The 21,580-nt window shown below is 43.3% G+C and overlaps 1 protein-coding gene across 4 annotated transcripts in view; it reads left to right on the forward strand.

The window, feature by feature from the left end:
• TRIM55 (tripartite motif containing 55) overlaps window positions 1-21,580 on the forward strand; it is a 48,160-nt gene that overhangs the window by 4,452 nt on the left and 22,128 nt on the right. For all 4 annotated transcript variants that reach the window (XM_055546113.1, XM_055546111.1, XM_055546114.1 and 1 more), the window contains exons 3-7: window positions 5,991-6,156; window positions 8,394-8,489; window positions 20,391-20,624; window positions 20,971-20,993; window positions 21,096-21,220. In XM_055546113.1, the coding sequence (XP_055402088.1) occupies window positions 5,991-6,156; window positions 8,394-8,489; window positions 20,391-20,624; window positions 20,971-20,993; window positions 21,096-21,220 (644 nt within the window). The remainder of the gene's footprint in view (window positions 1-5,990; window positions 6,157-8,393; window positions 8,490-20,390; window positions 20,625-20,970; window positions 20,994-21,095; window positions 21,221-21,580) is intronic.

A 21,580-nucleotide genomic window follows, 5' to 3' on the forward strand; every position in this document is an offset into this window, starting at 1 on the left:
ATGCTGTCTAGATTGGTCATAACTTTTCTTCCAAGGAGCAAGCGTCTCTTAATTTCATGGCTGTAGTCGTCACCATCTGTAGTGATTTTGGAGCCCAAGAAAATAAAGTCTCTCACTGTTTCCCCATCATTTGCCATGAAGTGATGGGACTGGATGCCATGATCTCAGTTTTTTGAATGTTGAGTTTTAAGCTAACTTTTTCACTCTCCTCTTTCATCAAGAGGCTGTTTAGTTCCTCTTCACTTTCTGCCATAAGGGTGGTGTCATCTGCATATCAGCGTTATTGATATTTCTCCCAGCAATCTTGATTCCAGCTTGTGCTTCTTCCAGCCCAGCATTTCACATGATGTACTCTGAGTATAAGTTAAATAAGCAGGGTGACAATATACAGCCTTGATGTACTCCTTTCTCAATTTTGAACCAGTCCATTGTTCCATGTCTGGTTCTAATTGTTGCTTGTTGATCTGCATACAGGTTTCACAGAAGGTAGGTAAGGTGGTCTGGTATTTCCATCTCTTGAAGAGTTTTCCACAGTTTGTTGTGATCCACATAGTCAAAGGCTTTAGCACAGTTAATAAAGCAGAAGTAGATGTTTTTCTGGAATTCTCTTGCTTTTTTGATGATTCAACAAATGTTGGCAATTTGATCTATCGTTCCTCTGCCTTTTCTAAATCCAGCTTGAACATCTGGGAGTTCACGGTTTCCATACTATTGAAGCCTAGCTTGGAGAATTTTGAGCATTACTTTGCTAGGATGTGAATTAAGTGCAATTGTGCAGTAGTTTGAACATTTATTGACATTGGGATACAATTCTTTGGCACTGTCTTTCTTTGGGATTGGAATGAAAAGTGACCTTTTCCAGTCCTGAGGCCACTGCTCAGTTTTCTAAATTTGCTGGCACATTGACTGCAGCACTTTAACAGCATCATCTTTTAGGATGTGAAATAGCTCAGCTGGAATTCTATCACTTCCTCTAGCTTTGTTCATAGTGATGCTTCCTAAGGTTGTAGGGATTATTATTATCACCTTATTAAAATTTTTAAATATTTTATCCTGGTAGCTTAGTGATAAAGAATCTGCCTGCAATGCCAGAGATGCCTCCTGCACAGGAGACATAGGTTCGATCTCTGGGTCGGGAAGATCCCCTGGAGAGGGAAATGACAACCCACTCCAGTATTCTTGCCTAGAGAATCCTGTGGACAGAGAAGCTTGGTGGGCTACAGTCCATGGGATTACAAAAGAGTTGGACACGACTTAGCGACTAAACAACAGCAAGGACAACTCAAAGCAATTTCTGTGCATATGCATAATTTTAAACATTCCAGTAGCACTACAAAGCCTCTGAAGAGAGCAGCATTCCTGGCCCTACGGTCTCTTGGCCACTAAGCCTCACCTCCCAAAGTCAGCCATGTTTAATTCTTTCAGTTTTTCTTCTGCTGTTTATCACCTAGAGCCCTGTGTCCACTGCTAGTAGCTCCTCTCCCTGGATTTTTCAGTTTTAGACATTATTTACTGACTTCACTGAAGACAACGAGGGCTAAACCCTGTCGTGGTTGGGCTTCACTTTCTATGATACTTTTACTTTCCCCTGGGATGAATCCCTTGTTTCCTGGATCCTTTGTCATCTCCTTTATTGGTTTACTCTATTGTTTTTGTGGAGCACATCCTCAAGTAATCCCCTAAAGTGTGCAAAAAGTCCCCCTTTCAGCCCTCCCCACACTCGCACCTTCTGGGTGCCAGGACTCTGCAGTCCCAGGACCTTTACAGGGAAACCTGTAAAACTGAGGCAGGTTGCTTCCTGCTTGCTTCTCTCAAGAAGGCTATCGGCAGAACTAAGATGCCGTTCAAGCAGGTGACTTCTCTTTGTCGGATGTTCACAATTTCCAGCATTTGCCTGCCATCTCTTCTTTGCTGTCACCTTGCTCATTTTTTTGTCCTTATTGATTTCTACCTTTTTATTCCCTTACTCTCATTGTAGTGGGATTTCAGCAGGAAATGTAAATAAGTAAATGCCTATGTTATCCTGGAATATTTAATTAGAAGATCCCTAGTCCAATTTTCAGATATGAGGAAAGGCTGAGCCTGAAAGAGTTGAAGGAACTTGCCTAAAGCCCCAAAGCCACCACATGGTGAAACTGAACTGGGATTAATTAAGCTTTGAGATCAGTTTGACCCCAAAGGTGATGCCTGAAATGTCAGCACCAGATGCCCATCCTTCAGGAAACTCCAGAATGGTCCCAGAAGTCCCAGAGAGCAGAGGAAGAAGGCTACAGACTGCCAGAGACCAGTTTGCATGGAACAGTACGGGGGCCACAGCCGGCATTTGGCTCTGAGTCCCAAACCACAGCTAAGAGCTTGGCCATGCTCACTTCATGAAGTTGCCTTTATATCTTTATTCTGTGCACCATGTTGGTCCCAAGTCTGTTACATGTTGTGAGGTGACTGAATGTTTTCCTTCCACACCCAGGTGTAAGTGGGGGATGCCCCTCAGGCTGTGTAGCCACACTGAACAAGAAAAGCCTAATAAGGAATATTGCAGGCAGTCCTTGGTCTGTATTGCATAATGAAAAAGTCATCACAATCAACAACTACATAAAGAGCCTGTGGCTGTTTCCACAATATTGCACACACTGCAAATGTCTGAGCTCTACACTGTCTGTGGTCAGAGCTGCTGACTTCAGAACAGCACATGGGACAAAGGCCACGTTTGGGGAATGTCTCGGGGGAAGGGCATCAGCAGTACCATCTCCCAGGAAATGCGCTCCAGACTCTCGCTGACATTTATTCTGAGGTGGAGAGACACAGAAGGGAAGGTTTTAGAGGTGGTGAGGCCTTTGATGATGCAAAGACCAAATCACCACTCCTAGTCTCTAGCTAACCCCTGGAGGCCTTTGTCATCTAGTCTTAAGATATTTATTTATTTGGCTGCACCAAGTGTGAGTTGTGGCACTCAGGATCTTTAGTTGCAGCATGGAGGCTCTTAGTTGAGGCATGTGGGATCTAGTTCCCTGACCAGGGATTGAACCTGGGCTCCTTACATTGGGAGCACAGAGTCTTAGCCACTGAACCACAAGGGAAGTCCCACCTTTGTCATTTAGAAATGGAGTCTTCAAGATGTTGTCTGGTCTCTTCCTTGGTCAGTAAAGAGAGTCAAGTGACCAAGCTCTCCCCATTGTTCACATGCCTTCTCTAGAGGAGCCGTTTTACTTTAGAGCGTGGGGAATACTGGCAAATTCCCTTCCACCTCTCACTCATACATCCAGCAAATATTTACTGAGCACCCACTCTATGCAAGGCACTGTTTTGGGCACTGGGAACCCAGCAAAAGAAGACAACCCATGACCTCTGCCTTCTTGGAGCTCACATGCCATTGGAGGAAACAGACAATAATATATATAATGGGATAGCGCATACGTGCTCAGTCGCTTAAGTCATATCCGACTCTTTTGTGACCCCATGGACTATAGCCTGCCAGTCTCCTCTGTCCATGGGATTTCCCAGACAAGAATATTGGAATGGGTTGTCATTCTCCTCTCCAGGGTATCTTCCCAACCAAGGGATTAACCCACACATCTCCTGCATTGCAGGCAAACTCTTTACCACTGAGCCACCTGGGAAGCCCCATAATGGGACAGTACTCAAGTCATAAAAAAGAATGAAATATTGCCATCTGCAGCAACATGGATGGACATAGAAAATACTGTACTTAGTGAAGTAAGTCAGACAGAGCAAGACATTTTATGTTATCACATATGTGGTATCTAAAAAAATAATATAAATGAATCTACATATAAACCACACCTTTACAAACCAGAAGGAGACTCACACCAGACATAGAAAACAAACTAATCGTTACCAGAGGGGAAGGGAAAGGGGGAGGAATAAATCAGGAGTATGAGATGAACAGATACAAACTGTGATACAAAAAATAGATCAGCAACAAACATTTACTGAAAACCACAGGGAATATATTCAGCATCTTGTAATAACCTATAATGGAAAATAATCTGGAAAAAATGCATATAAAACTGAATCACTCTGCTGTACATACCTGAAACTAACACAATATTATAAATCAAATATACTTCAATAAGATAAAAATTCTGTCCCAAATCTGAGATGCTTCTAAATAATCATGTGTTAGGGAAAATGAGGAAAGCTTGTGAACTTGTATTTAAATTTTTCAAACACTTGTGAAAACTATTAACAGCCTCAGGCTTTGGATAGGTCATATCCAAATTCCAGATTTTGTATAAGTAGGCTACACCTCTACTTCCAGTAGGCTGGACTCCCCACCATGGTCTCCAGGGGGAGCCTAAAACACCATGCTGCTGCTGCTGCTGCTGCTAAGTCGCTTCAGTTGTGTCCGACTCTGTGTGACCCCATAGACAGCAGCCCACTAGGCTCCTCTGTCCTTGGGATTCTCCAGGCAAGAATACTGGAGTGGGTTGCCATTTCCTTCTCCAATGCATGAAAGTGAAAAGTGAAAGAGAAGTCGCTCAGTCATGTCCGACTCTTAGCGACCCCATGGACTACAGCCTACCAGGATCCTCCAACCATGGGATTTTCCAGGCAAGAGTATTGGAGTGGGGTGCCATCGCCTTCTCTGCTAAAACACCATAGATGACGCAATTTTGATCTTGATGTAACACCTAAGCCTCCCTGATGGTCAGGAGAGCATACAGCTGTATGAACCTGGGCTCCTCCAGGTGATTCTGCAGCCAACAGTTTATCCTTAAGCACCAATGACTTGTCACTACCCTTCTCTGCCTCTTCATAGCTTGGTCATTTTCTCACTAGTACATACAAACCCAATGCCCCATTATTACCTTGGCAGCTCTGAAAAGTTTTGGTTGGTGCTGACTTATTGGGAAAACTGAAAGTTGGGAATTATCTGTGAAATTTGTACTTTCAGTTTACCACCACATCCCAGAACAGCATTTTACATTTTCCTTTTTGCCTTAAGTACTCAGTATAATTGTTCACATCCACTGAGAACAGACTACCTACTCTTAACCACTGCTGAGTCCTCAGGAAGTTAAACAAATTTAATTTTGGGGGCTAATGGTAGGAGGGGACCCAAACAAATTAACAAAGCACTCTCTGACCTTTCCCCTCTTACATACAACTACTTCCAACCAGCACGGAGGGGAATGATCAGAGATCTGGGCTTCCCCAGCCTAGACCTCTCATTTCTTCTGCACGGGCCAGAGGCCACAAGGGTGGGGAGATGGGCCTCAGAGCTAGTACACACTTAAGATTTCGTTTTCAGCTGCCTCCTCTTTACCCGGATTTGTAAAATGTCTTTTGAGAGACTCGTGAATTTGGTGCTGAAGCGGTGCCTAAGAGTCCAGTACTCAGCCATTAAAAAGAATACATTTGAATCAGTTCTAATGAGGTGGATGAAACTGGAGCCTATTATACAGAGTGAAGTAAGCCAGAAAGAAAACCAATACAGTATACTAACGCATACATATGGAATTTAGAAAGATGGTAACAATAACCCTGTATAAGAGACAGCAAAAGAGACACTGATGTATAGAACAGTCTTTTGGACTCTGTGGGAGAGGGAGACGGGGGATGATTTGGAAGAATGTCATTGAAACATGTATAATATATATGAAACTAGTTGCCAGTCAAAAAAAAAAAAAAAAAGAATCCAGTGTTCAACTTGCAGGAGTTGGACTAGCTGGTTTTTAAATCTTGAAATCAGCCATGGGGAAGCCCTCACACCACAGAAACTGGCAAAAGCTACAAGTCTGACTTTCCATGTCCTCACCCCAAGGCTGGTTAAGTTGGTTAATTAGTCAGGACGCTGCTGCTAAACCCATAGGGAATTTGGAGGGCTCTGAGCACATGAGAGGGGCCCTGGTAGTCGCTGGTGTAGGGTTGCTGGGGATATGGGCATTGAGGGTAGGGAGGGAGGTTCAGCCAACCACGCTCAGCTATGCTGCAACCTGAGCTGATTCATCCACCTTACCTCCTCCCAGACCAGAAAAGAAGTCCGACCAGCCCATGTGTGAGGAGCATGAAGATGAGCGCATCAACATCTACTGTCTCAACTGCGAAGTGCCCACCTGCTCTCTGTGCAAGGTCTTCGGAGCGCACAAGGACTGCCAGGTGGCTCCCCTCACTCACGTGTTCCAGAGGCAGAAGGTAACACGCCCTCCTGCCCCTCCTCCAAAGCCCCTTCCAAGTGCGATTGAAGGAGAGAGGTCCACAGGCAGGACCATAGGGCCCCGAGGCTGTGGGGGAGAGGGAGGTGTTGGCAGAGCCGGAAGGACTGCTGCATGCCAGGGAGAACGGTGGGGAAGGTGGGAGAGGGAAGGGTGCAGAGGTCAGGAAGGGGTGTGGAGGGGAAAGGTCGCTATTTTTCCACCATTACAGGTTTAAGATGAATACTATTATGGGGCTCAGTCCCAGCTCAAGCTGCTCAAACACTGAGGTTCAGCCCATAGGAAATAAAAGGATAACTTCTTACTCCAGTCTCAGAATATTTTTCTTTGTTCATCAACCAAAGATTCCTTTGGCCCTCCTCAAGGCCTCTTCTCCCCCACTCCTAGATGGTGGAGTTACAATGACTGGCATTTTGTTAAATGTTTCCTTAGGCTAGTCCTCATGCCTGGGTTAAACTGACCCCGTAGGTCAGCCCAGAAGGCCTCCTTTGGGTCTGACACATGCCACCCTTGCACCCCCTACTCCAGGGCCTCAGCATCACGCCCTCATTATGAGGAAATATGGGGTGTCCCAGCTTATCGCTAACCTGCCAGCCTACAGCGCACAGGCAGGTAGGAACTTACTCATTTGATGCAAGTGAACGAGGGGTTGTGGGCTCAGCGAACTGTGGCCGAGTCTTAGCATCTAGGATTTGAGCAGCTCCACATCTCAGCTTCTTCCTCTAAGAATCACAGATTACACAGTTAGTGTTTTACTGACCAAATATAGAACGGGAATCAAATTTGGAAGTCAAACCTTTGGGTGACACCAGTTACAACCAGTGAGTACTAACTGCTAAAGAAGCAGGATTTAGCAAAATAGCTATACAGTTATTTATTGTTCTATCCACTTATGACTTACCCGCCTTTTCCTTTTACCTGCTCCTCCCCCAAAGTCACAGCCTATTAGAACTGAATGGTACCTGGGTCACACCATTCCCCTCAGAGCCCTGAGACCACAAGGGATGGATGGAGGCAGGCTGACAGGACTTCCTTTCTGCTCCTGTTTGGCCAGAGCAGCATTATTTGATCCATTGGGATTATATATTAGCTCCCATTTGGAAAAAGGGTTCTGCAGCTTTAAAATGTTTTACAACCACTGTTCTGGTCCAGTCTTCTCACATTATGTGTGAGACAAGTAGGGTCCAAACTGATTACATGGTTTGCCCAACATCACAGAGAAGCTACAGGCAGAGTTGGACCAAGCATGTAGGTTTCCTGAGTCCCATTCATTCCCTAAGTATGAACAGTGGAATCACTTCAGGTCAAAAGAGCCTGAGGGGAATTTTAAGCTAAAAAAATGTTTTCCCCTAGAAATAGTGCAATGTTAGTTTCAAATCTGTAATGACTGAATTTAGTATATGAGTATTTGTTTGCATCTAGCACAGAGAAGGGTGCATCACAGGTATTTGGTGAATAAATGAAATATTTCCCTAGTAAAACTAATCCTGAAGGCTTTCTGGTGGTCCAGTGGTTAAGAATCCACCTGCCAGTGCAGGGGACATGGGTTCGATCCCTGGTTGGGGAAGATCCCACATGCTGTGGAGCTACTAAGCCCATGTGCCACAGCTACTTCTCATGCTCTGCAGCAAGAAAAGCCACTGCAATGAGAAGCCTGTGCACCACAGCAAAGAGTAGCCTGCACTCGTGGCAACTAGAGGAAGCCTGCATGCAGCAACAAAGACCCAGCATAGCCAAAAATAAATATGTAAATCTTAAAAAAAAAAAAAAAAAAAAAAAAAAAACTAATCCTGAGCTGCACTATAATTCAAATAATTAAAGGTCCAAATAATTCATGTTGGACCCCTGATGTCACATATCGGTCTCCATTCAATTTATAAACAGTTCTTAGAATTATTTAGCTTGAATGTGCTATTCACTGTCTATGGCCTATAATTCAGTGTTCTTAATGTTTTTTGGCAGGGTCACCATCTTCATTAAGAATTTGAGGAAAACTGTGAAGCTTCTTCCCAGACAAATGCATTTCTACATCCATCCTTCCAGGATTTTATTTATAAGATTAGGAGGTTCTCAGACCTCTCAGCCTCACTGTTCCTCATTAGGGGGTTCCGTGGACCCTAGATTGAGAACTCATGAGAACAGTACTAAGATGAACCCATAATCAGTGGAGGACTAGAAAGCCCCTAAAATCTTGAATCCCTCTTTTCTCTCCAATAGTCCGAGCTCAGTGATGGCATTGCTGTCCTAGTGGGAAGCAACGATCGGGTCCAGGGGGTGATCAGCCAGCTGGAGAGCACCTGTAAAACGATTGAGGTGAGTCAAGTGGCTTCAAGGGAGGGTAAGCCACGCCTAAGCTCCTGGGGTTTTGTGGTTCCCTAGATACAACCCTAGAAATCCCTGCTCCAACATTTCAGTCTTTCCTTACAGAATGATCTCCCTTCTGTATGCGTGCGTACTAAGTTGCTTCAGTCATCTTCAACTCTTTGCAACCCTATGACCATAGCTCACCAGGCTCCTTTGTCCATGGGATTTTCTAGGCAGTGGTTGCCTTGCTCTCTTCCATGGGATCTTCCTGACCCAGGGATTGAACCCACGTCTCTTGTGTCTCCTGCATTGCAGGTGGGTTCTTTATCACTAGAGCCACCTGGGCAGCCCACCCTCCTTCCTGATGTGTCTCTAAAATATTCACCTCCTGGCACAGGAAGAGAAGATACTCCATGAGGCAACAAGGCAGATTTTACCACATTCATCAAGGTGGTGGTTACATGTTGTGGTGTTTCTTGGGAAACCCCATTTTAAAGGGTTAGCTACAAGAAATATCAATTTGGGGACTTCCTTGGTAGTCCAGTGGTTAAGACTCTGAACTTCCAATGCAGGGGTTCTGAGTTCAATCCCTGTCCAAGAACTAAGATCTCACCTGCGACATGGCATGGCCAAATTTAAAATAAAAAGTCAATTTCCAAGTAATGACAATGAGTGTTGTTAAAGCAAAAATTTTTTGTGGGGATCCAAATGGTCTTAAGAAATGCTGTTTGGTACTTAAGAAAAGTCGCGTGCAGATTTGAGCTGCATGGTGGTGTTGTTCAGTCTCTAAGTCGTATTCAATGTTTGCAACCCCATTGACTGTAGCCCATTGGGCTTCTCTGTCCATGGGATTTCCCAGGCAAGAATGCTGGAGTGGGTTGCCATTTCCTTCTCCAGGGAATCTGCCTGACCCAGGTACTGAACCTATGTCTCCTGCATTGGCAGACAGATTCTTTACTGCTGAGCCACCAGTGAAGCCCAGTGTTCCATTTACCTGTATTCTTACAAAATGTGTATTGCTGTATGCATGTCTTTTAATTTTATAAATGGTATTGTGTTGTACTTCTCATTCTGCTTAATTTTTTTAAAACTAAACATTATGCTTTAAGATCCATTCACATGTACATTCATTCCTTCAGTTTTCTCCTGGGAAAACAGAACAAAGTATCCATTTTATAGAGTTTAACCATGAAAAGTTAAATAAGCATAAGCATAATGCTTATCACAGTGCCTGGCATATGGAGAGCACCTGATAAATACCCTAATCTGACCATTTTATTGCTTGAAAGGTGAATTCTATCAAAAGATAAAGGCCTGTTCCTAGATAACTCCAGAACATCATCTCAATTTAGATTTACACATCACTGAAGTCAGGATCCTCTCTTCTCCATACTCATATTCCTGAAAAGACTCATGATGGATTTGGAACTGGTTTATAGAAGGAAAGTTTCCTCTTGGTGAAGAGCTCAAAGAGATTCTAAAATGGACAAACTTTTTTTTTTCCTTTTTCCTTATTCCCAGAAAAGGCCAAATATGACTTAATCATTAGGCCATGAATCAGCACTTAGTATGGTACCACCCTGAGTCTTGAGTCTATAAATAGGAGTGTGCTGCTTGTGGGCAGTGAGTTCATCTCTATACCCATCTCTACTCAGACCTTCATCAGAGACCTCCATCAGGGGAATGGGCTTTCTGTCTGGATGTTGAGGCTGGAAAACAAAAACAAGAAAAGCCCTGGGTGACACACGGCCCCTGAGCAAGTTCAAAGGTCTTCGCTGCATTCAGACAGCGTCAGAGGACACTGAGGGCAAGGGGAGATTGACGGCAGGTTTTCCTCCTGGAGGCTGGTCAGTGGCACAGAAGGAAGCCGCTGGTTTTTCTTTCTTTGGGAACAAGATGAGAAGGAACAGGTTTGGAGCTCTGCCCACAGGAAGGAGTTAGTGTCAATATCAGGATGAACTTTCTGGCAATGAAGGTCAGCATTATCACCCCTCTTATTCCTAATAAAAACACTGGGTGAATAGACACCCTTTTACAAGTATTTTCACAGTTCCCTGGAGGAACGTGTGTCATCGTCCCCCTCCAGACTTCAAAATGAGTCTGCAAATTGGTATGTGTGTGTGTTAAGTCACTCAGTCGTATCCGACTCTTTGCACCCCCATGGACTGTAGCCCGCCAGGCTCCTCTGTCCATAGAGTTCTCCAGGCAAGGATACTGGAGTGGGTTGTGTAGTGAAGCACTTGAGGGTCTCCCCTGCCAAGCAGGTGAATTCTGTACCAGGGCCAGGGTCCCAGAGTGTCTCTTTCTCCTGTCCTTCCTGGCTTGGTTGTTTTCCTTTCTGGTTCCGTTCATCACCTGCCTGGAAACATCTTCTGCGAAGCCGTGCGTGGCTCCCAGCCAAAGGGTGGGGCGATGTTGTTGAAGCATTCTCTTTTCTGATTGATGAAGAGCGCCACAGGGATGGGAACTAGAGCAGCCCTAGGGGTGGGCACCATCCTTCCCTAATTACACGCCCTCTCCCTGTGGGGCCCCGACACCTGCCCTTTGAGTGTAGCCTGTTCCTTGTGATGTCTAATTTTGTCCCTAATCATGTAATGTCTTGCAGGGTTAGGCTGGGCAAGCACCCGGCCTAGGACCAGCCCCTGAGATGCTGAGCTTAGAGTCAGACCCACTCGGGATTCTTGCTTTACAAATCATGTGTGCCACTGCTGTGAGCTTGAGTGCCGACGGGAGTGGCTTTGAGATGGATCGCAGTCATGAAGGGCAGTCTGAACTGCATTGTGGGGAGTGGCGTTCCTTTTTTGCTGTGGGCTGAAGGAACTGTGGTCTTTTTAGTCCTCCTGGCTCTGAGACATTCTCAGAGCTCGTGATGGCAGGTTGTTGGAGGGCCTTCCGGGCTGTTCTAGACAAGCCCAGCATGATCTAAAGCTGTATTTACCTCTCCAGACCTGGAGCTTTTCTGGGACGGACTGGGACAGGGGAGGGGACTGCTGGTGGGGGTGGAGAATTGTACTGCCTCAGGAGCTCTCTGCTTCCAGAAACATGTGCTTGATTTTCATTCCTCATTCCTGGAAAATGTTCCTTCCCCCTTGTCTTTACAAAAGGCATCTATCCTGTTGTTCTTTGATGCTCAGTTGTGTCTGACTCTTTTCGACCCCATGGACACACCAGGCTTCCTTGTCCTTCACCATGTCCCAGAGTTTGCTGAAACTCGTGTCCATTGATTTGATGATGCCATCCAACCATCTTGTCCTCTGTCATGCCCTTCTCCTCTTAACCTCAGTCTTTCCCAGCATCAGGGTCTTTTTTAATAAGTAAGCTCTTCAGATCAGGTGGCCATAGTATTGGAGCTTCAGCTGCAGCATCAGTCCTTCCAATGAATATTCAGAGTTGATTTCATTTAGGATTGACTGGTTTGATCCTTGCTGTCCAAGGGACTCTCAAGAGTCTTCTCCAGCACCACAATTCAAAAGCATCAATTCTTTTGCACTTGGCCTTCTTTATGGTCCAACTGTCACATCCATACATGCAGGGTCACCAGAAAACCAAGAGAGCAGACTATTTGCACTAGCCCTCCCCAGGCAGCCAGGCTAGAAATAATCTTGTTCTGTGTGGATGCCCATCTAGGGGAAACAGCTAAAAATATTTGATCTTGAGCTTTTCCAGTATCTGAAAACTACCACCTTTAATAAAATCCTCCAATGATTTTACAATGACAACAAATCCATTATATTTCCAAAACAGTGATTTTTTTTTTCTTTTTTTGGCCGCACCACACAAGCATTTGGGATCGTAGTTTCCTGACCAGGGACTGAACCCATGTCCACTTCATTGGAAGTACAGAGTCTTATCCACTGGACTGCCAGAGAAGTCCCTCCAAAACAGTGGCTTTACCTGAACAGCTTTGAGACATTGTCCATGCAGTTACAAATATGAAGTAATGACTATAATAACAATCATTTTAATAAGCAGGCCAGAATTTTTAAAGCAGCCTAACAGATGCTTGAAGAACATATTTTAGAGGTTTGAATTTTAACTGTGCCACTTAATGATTTAACCTTGGGCAGTTACTTCTGCTTCCAGTCCTTCACCTTCCTCAGTGATACAGGAGGGTTAATAAACTCCTTACAGTGTTGCTGTGATCACTAAGTGGGATAAGAGGCACATGCTGGGGGCTCCCAAAGTGTTACCTTGTACTGTTCTTACACTCCGCTTGGAAAGAGCACACTTCACCTAATGATGCTAATAATCATTTGAGCATCTTTTAAATGGTGTTCAAGTAAGGCTTCAAGATCTTGACCAATTATGATGGCAAGGTGAAGCAACTCCCTGCAGTGGGAAAAACTGAAAATGAATGGAAGTAGATATTAGCTTTATGCTTTGCGGCTTTGTGATAACTTGAAATATTGGCGACAGAGGGAGGCCGGGCCCCTTCCAGGAAAGGTGCCAACTCTCCACAGCAGACTAGAGTGAGTCAAACAGCTGCTTGGCTGGCCTTGAGCTGGTCTTGTGGTTTCAGTGACTCGAGGGGCTCAAGTCAGGGCTGGTACACCTGACCCTCAGCCTTTGGAGGGTTTCTCAAGGATCTTCTAAATGATCTGGACTAGCCCAGAAAACCTCCAATGCCAGGAACACCTTAAGTTATAGCATAATTATTCTTCTGACATGAAGTGGGTAGCAACACTATGTGGTGGGAAAGAGCCTAAGTTCGGGAGTCCTGAGAACCCTGGCCATTGAACAGAGTTCTTCTGCTAATACTTCACAGAGGTGCTGAGCTGGTGGGGGAGAGGCTGAACACCAGTTTATGTCCCTCGAGGGGTCATGGTTTTCTAATTTGTCTGCCCCTTTTCTAGGGAAGCCTGTCAGAGACCAGGGTTATCATCCTATAGTCTGCATTCATGGGGCTTCTCACGTGCTCATGACCAGAATTGGGCTTTACCAATGAGGGGTTGGCCTTGAATTCTTCAGGAGAATCATCCTACTTTAATATAGTTTTTCTTGAGCATGATTAACCTACTGTCTGATTTGGGGCAGGTGTCGAGAAGGAATGAAACCCTGTTTGGCTTAATGAAGGTAATTTGGAGGTACTGTATGTCAAATGAGGCTAGGTAGACCCTTCCAGACCCAGAGCCGCTGTTTTGAACAAAGGTGTCTGGAAAGTTGAGGAATGTGGTGGAGATATGAATGGGCTGGGTCGAGTCACAGTTGCTCAGTGACAAGTGGAGGGCTCAGAGCTTATCTTCAGCTCTATTTTGGTCACAGAGTCATGTGCCTTAGATGGCAAGAGCAGTAGACACAATTGTCTTAGGCTTTTCTCTTATGGCCATGGCACAGTCCCAAGCTGGGACTGACGTCACTGGGCTAGAATGTATAATTCACATTTCAGTGGTGTTGATGATCATTCTGAAACTTGCCCCACGTGGAAAAAAGTGTTCTATGTATAAAGAGGCACTTCACAGTCTGAAGACTTCAAATATCTCCACATTTACCTAAAGTTGTAGAGCCTTTGGAACTGCAGAGTCAGAAGGGAACTTACTAATCATCTAAGCCCATCTCTTATTGTACAGATTAAAAAACCAAACCGGTCCTGAGTTAAATGTTGTCCGTGAAATTGCCTAGCTATTTGTTTTTTCCTAGCTATTTTTTGCTATTTTATTTTGAGTGTTGAATGAAGAGGTTTTGAGCATCCACTTAAATACATGCCTTTGGAAGAGAACACAGTATTGATAGAAACTTGTGAGTGAGGGCTGAGGATTCCTAAATACAAGTCATATTTCATTCATCCAGTTGTTCAGACCATGTTCCTCACATGTACTTTGTATACCATATTCTGACACACAATGCTTTGAAATAGTGATGAGATAAACAGAAAAAATGTTCCTGCTCTCAAGAAGGGTTTATTCCAGAGGAGGAGTTTAGACAGTAAGACAAACAAATAAGATTGTTTTCAGACAGGAATAAATGCCAGGGGAAAGGGTGAGCCAATGGAAAGGTTTTAAGGCCCCCTCAGACAGCTATTTTGCCTTTTTGCATTTGCTTATCTTGGGGATGGTCTTGATCCCTACCTCCTGTCCAATGTCATGAACCTCCATCCATAGTTCTTTAGGCACTCTGTCTATCAGATCTAATCCCTTGAATCTATTTCTCACTTCTACTGTATAATTGTAAGGGATTTGATTTAGGTCATGTCTAGTGGTTTTCCCTGCTTTCTTCAATTTAAGTCTGAATTTGGAAATAAGGGGTTCATGATCTGAGCCACAGTCAGCTCCCAGTCTTGTTTTTGCTGAGTGTATAGAGCTTCTCCATCTTTGGCTACAAATAATATAATCAATCTGATTTTGGTGTTGACCGTCTGGTGATGTCCATGTGTAGCATCTTCTCTTGTGTTGTTGGAAGAGGGTGTTTGCTATGACCAGTGTGTTCTCATGGCAAAACTCAATTAGCCTTTGCCCTGCTTCATTCTGTACTCCAAGGCCAAATTTGCCTGTTACTCCAGGTATCTCTTGACTTCCTACTTTTGCATTCCAGTCCCCTATAATGAAAAGGACATCTTTATTGGGTGTTAGTTCTAGAAGGTCTTGTAGGTCTTCATAGAACCGTTCAACTTCAGCTTCTTCAGTATTACTGGTTGGGGCATAGACTTGGATTACTGTGATATTGAATGGTTTGCCTTGGAAATGAACAGAGTTCATTCTGTCGTTTTTGAGACTGCATCCAAACTCAAAGATTTCAGACTCTTTTCTTGACTATAATGGCTACTCCATTTCTTCTAAGGGATTCTTGCCCACAGTAGTAGATATAATGGTCATCTGAGTTAAATTCACCCATTCCAGTCCATTTTAGTTCGCTGATTCCTAAAATGTCAATGTTCACTCTTGCCATCTCCTGTTTGACCACTTCCAATTTGCCTTGATTCATGGACCTGACATTCGAGGTTCCTATGCAATATTGCTCTTTACAGCATTGGAGTTTACTTCCATCACCAGTTACATCCACAACTGGGTGTTGTTTTTGCTCTGGCTCTGTCTCTTCATTCTTTCTGGAGTCATTTCTCCACTGTTCTCCAGTAGCATACTGGGCACCTACCAACCTGAGGAGTCCATCTTTCAGTGTCCTATCTTTTTGCCTTTTCATACTATTCACAGGGCTCTCAAGGCAAGAATACTGAAGTCGTTTGCCATTCCCTTCTCCAGTGGACCACGTTTTGTCAAAACTCTCCACCATGACCCATTTGTCTTGGGTGGCCCTACACGGCATGGCTCATAGTTTCATTGAGTTCAGTAAGGCTGTGGTCCATGTGATCAGATTGGTTAGTTTTCTGTGATTGTGGTTTTCAGTCTGTCTGCCCTCTGATGAATATGGATAAGAGGCTTATGGAAGCTTCCTGGTGGGAGAGACTGACTGAGGGGGAAACTGGGTCTTGTTCTGATGGGCGGGGCTGGGTGCAGTAAATCTTCAGTAAATTTCCCAGTAGTCATGTATGGATGTGAGAGTTCGACTATAAAGAAAGCTGAGTGCCGAAGAACTGATGCTTTTGAACTGTGGCGTTGGAGAAGACTCTTGAGAGTCCCTTGGACTGCAAGTCCATCCTAAAGGAAATCAGTCCTGAATATTCATTGGAAGGACTGATGCTAAAGCTGAAACTCCATTACTTGGGCCAGCTGATGCGAAAAACTGACTCACTGGAAAAGACCCTGATGCTGGGAAAGATTGAAGGCGGGAGGAGAAGGGGATGACAGAGGATGAGATGGTTGGATGGCATCACCGACTTGATGGACATGAGTTTGAGTAAACTCCTGGAGTTGGTGATGGACAGGGAGGCCTGGCATGCTGCAGTCCATGGGGTTGCAAAGAATCAGACACAACTGAGCAGCTGAACTGAACTGACTGACTGAATGAAAAGTTAATGATAAAACCTAATAATGCTGCTTTGATTGGCAGGCTATCTACCTACTCTTTAGTATATGATCATCTATTGTTGATTTTTTTTTCCATGAAAAAGCACCCCTTTGCAGCCACACATCTTATTTTTTCTTATTTCCACTAAAATATAAGAGTGGCTAAAAATTAGAGCCTGTCAATTTTAACATGTCTATAAAGGCAACATCTAAACAATGTTTTTAAGATAAAATTTGTAGGTTACCTACTTGCTTCTAAAGAAGCAACCAAATGACTTGATTTTTTTTTTTCTTTTCATCTAGATGTTATGGCATTGGTTAGAAATAGTCTACCTATCATTTTACCATTTCCATGTGAGCAAAATAGTATTCCCTTTATATCCTCACCCCTTTTTGGTATATTTTACCCATACTGACTTCTCTCTAGAGACGGGATGGATTTTTTTCTTTTTCTTTTTTTTTTGTGTCTGCCCCACGTTGCATATGAGATCTTAGTTCCCAGACCAGGGATCAAACCTGCACACAAAGCAGTGGAAACACAGAGTCTTAACCACTGGACCACCAAGGAAGTCCTGGGATGAATTTTTACTTTCATTAAGGTATTACAGATATCTTTAATTTGTTCTTCTATATAAATGTTACTGTCTCTGGCAGAACCAGGAGGAAGGTCAAGTTGCAGTCAGAGGCTTTCAATCAGAATATGCTTGGAGGCCAACACCTAGTGTATTTATGATGGAAGTTACTTCGATTGTTAAACACACTCATGCAGAAACACATGTGTGTGTGTGTGTGCGTGCACACACACACACACACACACCACACCACACTACACCAGACTCATAGGAACCACAAGCATCATATTTGAAAAAGTGAAAGTGTCAGTTGCCCAGTTGTGTCAGACTTTATGCAACCCCATGGATTCCTCTGCCAGGCTCCTCTGTCCATAGAATTCTTCAGGCAAGAATACTGGAGTGGGTAGCCATTCCTTTCTCCAGGGCATCTTCCTGACCCAGGGATCAAACCTGGGTCCCCCACATTGCAGGCAGATTCTTCACCATCTGAGCCACCAGGGAAATCCAAAATATTTGTAAAAGTAATCTTGAAAGTTCGGAAAGTATGTCTTGATTCAGTTAGTACACAGAAAATTGGGGGAGGTACCCAGCCTGGTACTGGGTTTAAAGATACATGTCTTTTTCCTCAAATAAATGAAAAGCTATGACAAAAACAAGGAGAAATCTTTGAGGTGCGGACATTTATTTTGTGTGCAGAAGAGATAAACACGGTTGCAGTCATGCTTTTGCATGTAACAGCTGTCCTTTACAGTGTGCCGTCTGCCAACATTTTGATAATGCAGACGTTCACACGTTCTCCATTCCATTTTTAGGTTGCTAGAAAGACTCCGCTGAAAGCGTTCCAGGTCCACATTTACAAAGGCACAGTGGATGTGACATCAGAGCAATCACTATCAGTAGCAAGGTGGCCTCTGAGAGTGGGTTTTTTTTTTTTTTCCATAGCATATACACCTGTTCCCTAATTGCCTCAGGGGGCAAGTTGATAAACTGAAGTGTTTGGTGTTCACTGACTTTCACGGCACTTTGAAAGTCTCATAGCCCAGAAAGATGGAGGGTTGACCATGCTAATATCTCATATGTTTCTTCTACCTCAGAGTATGTGTAAAAAATAGAATTTCAACTTCATGGAGTGTTTCTATTTCTCATTTGAATACGACATTAGGTTAACCTGAACATCTTAAGTGAATTTCTGAAACTTTGTAAGTACCATTTTCATAATTCCAAAAAATAAGCATGTGTTTTTCCCATTTCAGAAACAGAGTTGTCTAACTCTTACATATTTTACTTAGAATTATATAAAGGCACATTCAGCAAGAGGAAAAAAAAAAAAAACAGAAGTGAGGTTTTCCTCTTAGAAAGTAGAAAATACAATAATTTCCCTCCCATCCACCTGAACACTGGGAAAGTATGACAAGTGTTTTGATCTTACAATGCCTGATACCTAGTAAGCACTTAGGGAATCTTGTTAAAAGAATTATAATGAGTATGCTTCTGAAACAATTTGAGGTTTCTTGCCTGTAAAAGCCTACCTTCAGCTTTCAGCATGGTAGCTTTGTGAAGAGGCATATATTTAGTTCATAAGTGGTTCACATACTTTTTTTTTCAAATTAAAGCAAATCACAGCTATTTGGTTAGAGTAACAAAGACCCAAGAGCTCAGAAACCTTGGCTATATGTGAGGCATCAATGCTAAATGGCAAATGACTTGAGAAAGTGACTTAACTTGGCTAGGTTTCAGTTTCCACATGAGTGAAATGATTGGTTTGGAGCAGGTTACTTCTGAGAGTCCGGGCTTCCCAGGTGGCGCTAGTGGTGAAGAATCCACCTGCTAATGCAGGTAGACATGAGATGTGGGTTTGGTCCCTGGGTCAGGAAGATTCCCCTGGAGGAGGGCATGGCAACTCACTCCAGTATCCTTGCCTGGAGAACCCCATGGACAGAGGAGCCTGGCAGCCTGCAGTCCATAGGGTTGGACACAACTGAAGCGACTTAGCACACATGCACTCACTTCTGATAGTCCACATAGCTTCAAAATTCTACAACTGAATGACTCAAATTAAAGAAAATGGAATCTAAATTTCACAAGCATTGACACAGTGCCTATTGTATGCTAAGCAATGAGTGCTTTACACCATATATAGTCATATAATAATTAAAAAGTACACACTGTGCATGGGGTAGCATTTTGGATACTGTAAAGTATAAGCAAATGATAGTTGCTGTTAAAATGACAGTAATTTTATTAAGGGTCAACATAACACAAATCATTTTTTAAAAGCAGACTAAAGGGCTTCCCCAGTGTCTCAGTGGTAAAGAATCCACTTGTCAATGCAGGAGACATGGGTTGATCCCTGGTCCAGGAAGATTCCACATGCTGTGCAGCAACTAAGTCTATGAGCCACAGCTACTGAGCCCGTGCATCTAGAGCCTGGGAGCCATAACTAGAGAAGCCACCACGATGAGAAACCCATGCACTGCAACTAGAGAGTGGCCCCTGCTTGCCACACCTACAGAAAAGCCTGCACAGCAACGACGACCCAGCACAGCCAAAAATAAATAAATAAAATTATTTTTTTTAAAGAGCAGGATATTAACAGAAATAATCTAATATAGGAATAAAGTAGTTGTTCCATTTAAACCACTCAATGTTAGATGGCTGCCATAAGCTATCTAATTTTTATCTGGCTAAGAGAATACTTAGTCACTTATTTGACTAAGAGAATCCCACCTGACTGGGATTTTCAGGTGGCTTAGTGGTAAAGAATCTGCCTATAATGCAGGAGACATGGATTTGATCTCTGGGTTGGGAAGATCCCCTAGAGAAGAGCATGGCAATCCACTCCAATATTCTTACCTAGAGAATCCCATGGACAGAGAAGCCTGGTGGACTACATTGAATGGGGTCACAAAGAGTTGGACACGACTGAGCAACTAATCCACCACCACTACCATACTTAAACTCATTCCAAAGCAAGATCTAAAACTATTATATAAACCAGCACCACTACAACACTTAAACTCAGTCCTGTCCACATTTAAAACCATGTCTATGAAATTCTCCACTTATAAAACACAAGATTGAAAAATAATCCAGGGGGTTTCCTGGCAGTCTAGTGGTGAGGATTTAGCATTTTCACTGCCCTACCCCGGGTCTAGTCCCTGGTCAGGGAACTCAGATCCTGCAAGCTGCATGACTCATCAAAAAGAAAACAAAATCATCCATCCACTTAGCCAATTTGATTGGGGACAGTCTTAAGCAAAAAGTATGATAAAAATGGGATTTTCAACACATGAACACAGTAGGTATGTATACCGAAAGGATAGCCTGAGGGGAGAGAAAAAAAAATATCCTACATAAGTAAAGTTTCTTTTCTCCTGAAATGCCCACGTAATTTCTCCAGACACTCTTTGAACACTAACATTAGCTAACCCAACTAACAGGAATGCTGCAGAAAACAGAAACAGGAACTCTGTGAGAAGTTTGATTACCTGTATGGCATCTTGGAGGAGAGGAAGAATGAAATGACCCAAGTCATCACCCGAACTCAAGAGGAGAAGCTGGAACATGTCCGTGCTCTCATCAAAAAGTATTCTGACCATTTGGAGAACGTGTCAAAGTTGGTTGAATCGGGGATACAGTTCATGGATGAGCCAGAAATGGCAGTGTTTCTGCAGGTAAGTATCTCTGGCCTCAGAGGAAACAAACCAAGATGGTGGGTGCTGAAGAAGGACTGTCATTGAATTTTCAATATTTTCTGTACATCTCACTTAGATCTATCTTCTCAACTAAAATATATGTGCTTCTCTCTCCATCGGTTTAAACTATTTCACAACCATATATTTAAGGGACAATGGCATTGCTTAAATATAAGAGGGATCTGGTATAGAAAACAGTAGTTATTTACGGCATTTAAAAACTAAGCTATGAGATGTTTACGAATCAGCAAAGGAAAGAATTCAGTCTCAACACATCTTTGATGAAAACAATTTAAGTAGGCTTGTCTTTTGTTTGCTTCTACAGAATGCCAAAACCCTGTTACAAAAGTAAGTAATTTTCATTTTGTGAAAAAAAGTATATCTTTCATTTTTACCCAATGCCATCAAACTTTACACAGTAACAGAAAGTGGGAACTTGTCTTTTTGCAGAATTTCTGAAGCATCAAAGGCATTTCAGATGGAGAAAATAGAACATGATTATGAGAACATGAACCACTTCACAGTCAACCTCAATAGAGAAGAAAAAATAATACGTGAAATTGATTTTTACAGAGGTTTGTTATTCTTGTGACCATTTGCCCAAAACTGCAGGTGTGTGACAGTGGCAGAAGGTTCTGGTGGGAGGAAAGGGGGATTCAGGATCATCTCCAGAATGGATGTTGACAACTTCACAAGGATCATAATCCAACATGAAGCTCTATTTCTTGACAGAATCAAACAGTTTGTGGATGTTGTTTATTTAGCTTTGCCTATAACAGTGCTTGTTATCATTCAGTTATAGGGCATTAACTCTGGGTCATCAAATATTTAATTATTGATGGTGATGCTAATATCTCAACTTCAACTGTACACAACGTGTTAGCCATTATGATAAGGATGTAAAGTGTCATCAGCTGTACGGTTAAGGATGAGAT

This window comes from Bubalus kerabau, chromosome 14 (genome assembly GCF_029407905.1).
Source record: "Bubalus kerabau isolate K-KA32 ecotype Philippines breed swamp buffalo chromosome 14, PCC_UOA_SB_1v2, whole genome shotgun sequence".
In the NCBI taxonomy this organism is placed as follows: domain Eukaryota; kingdom Metazoa; phylum Chordata; class Mammalia; order Artiodactyla; family Bovidae; genus Bubalus; species Bubalus kerabau.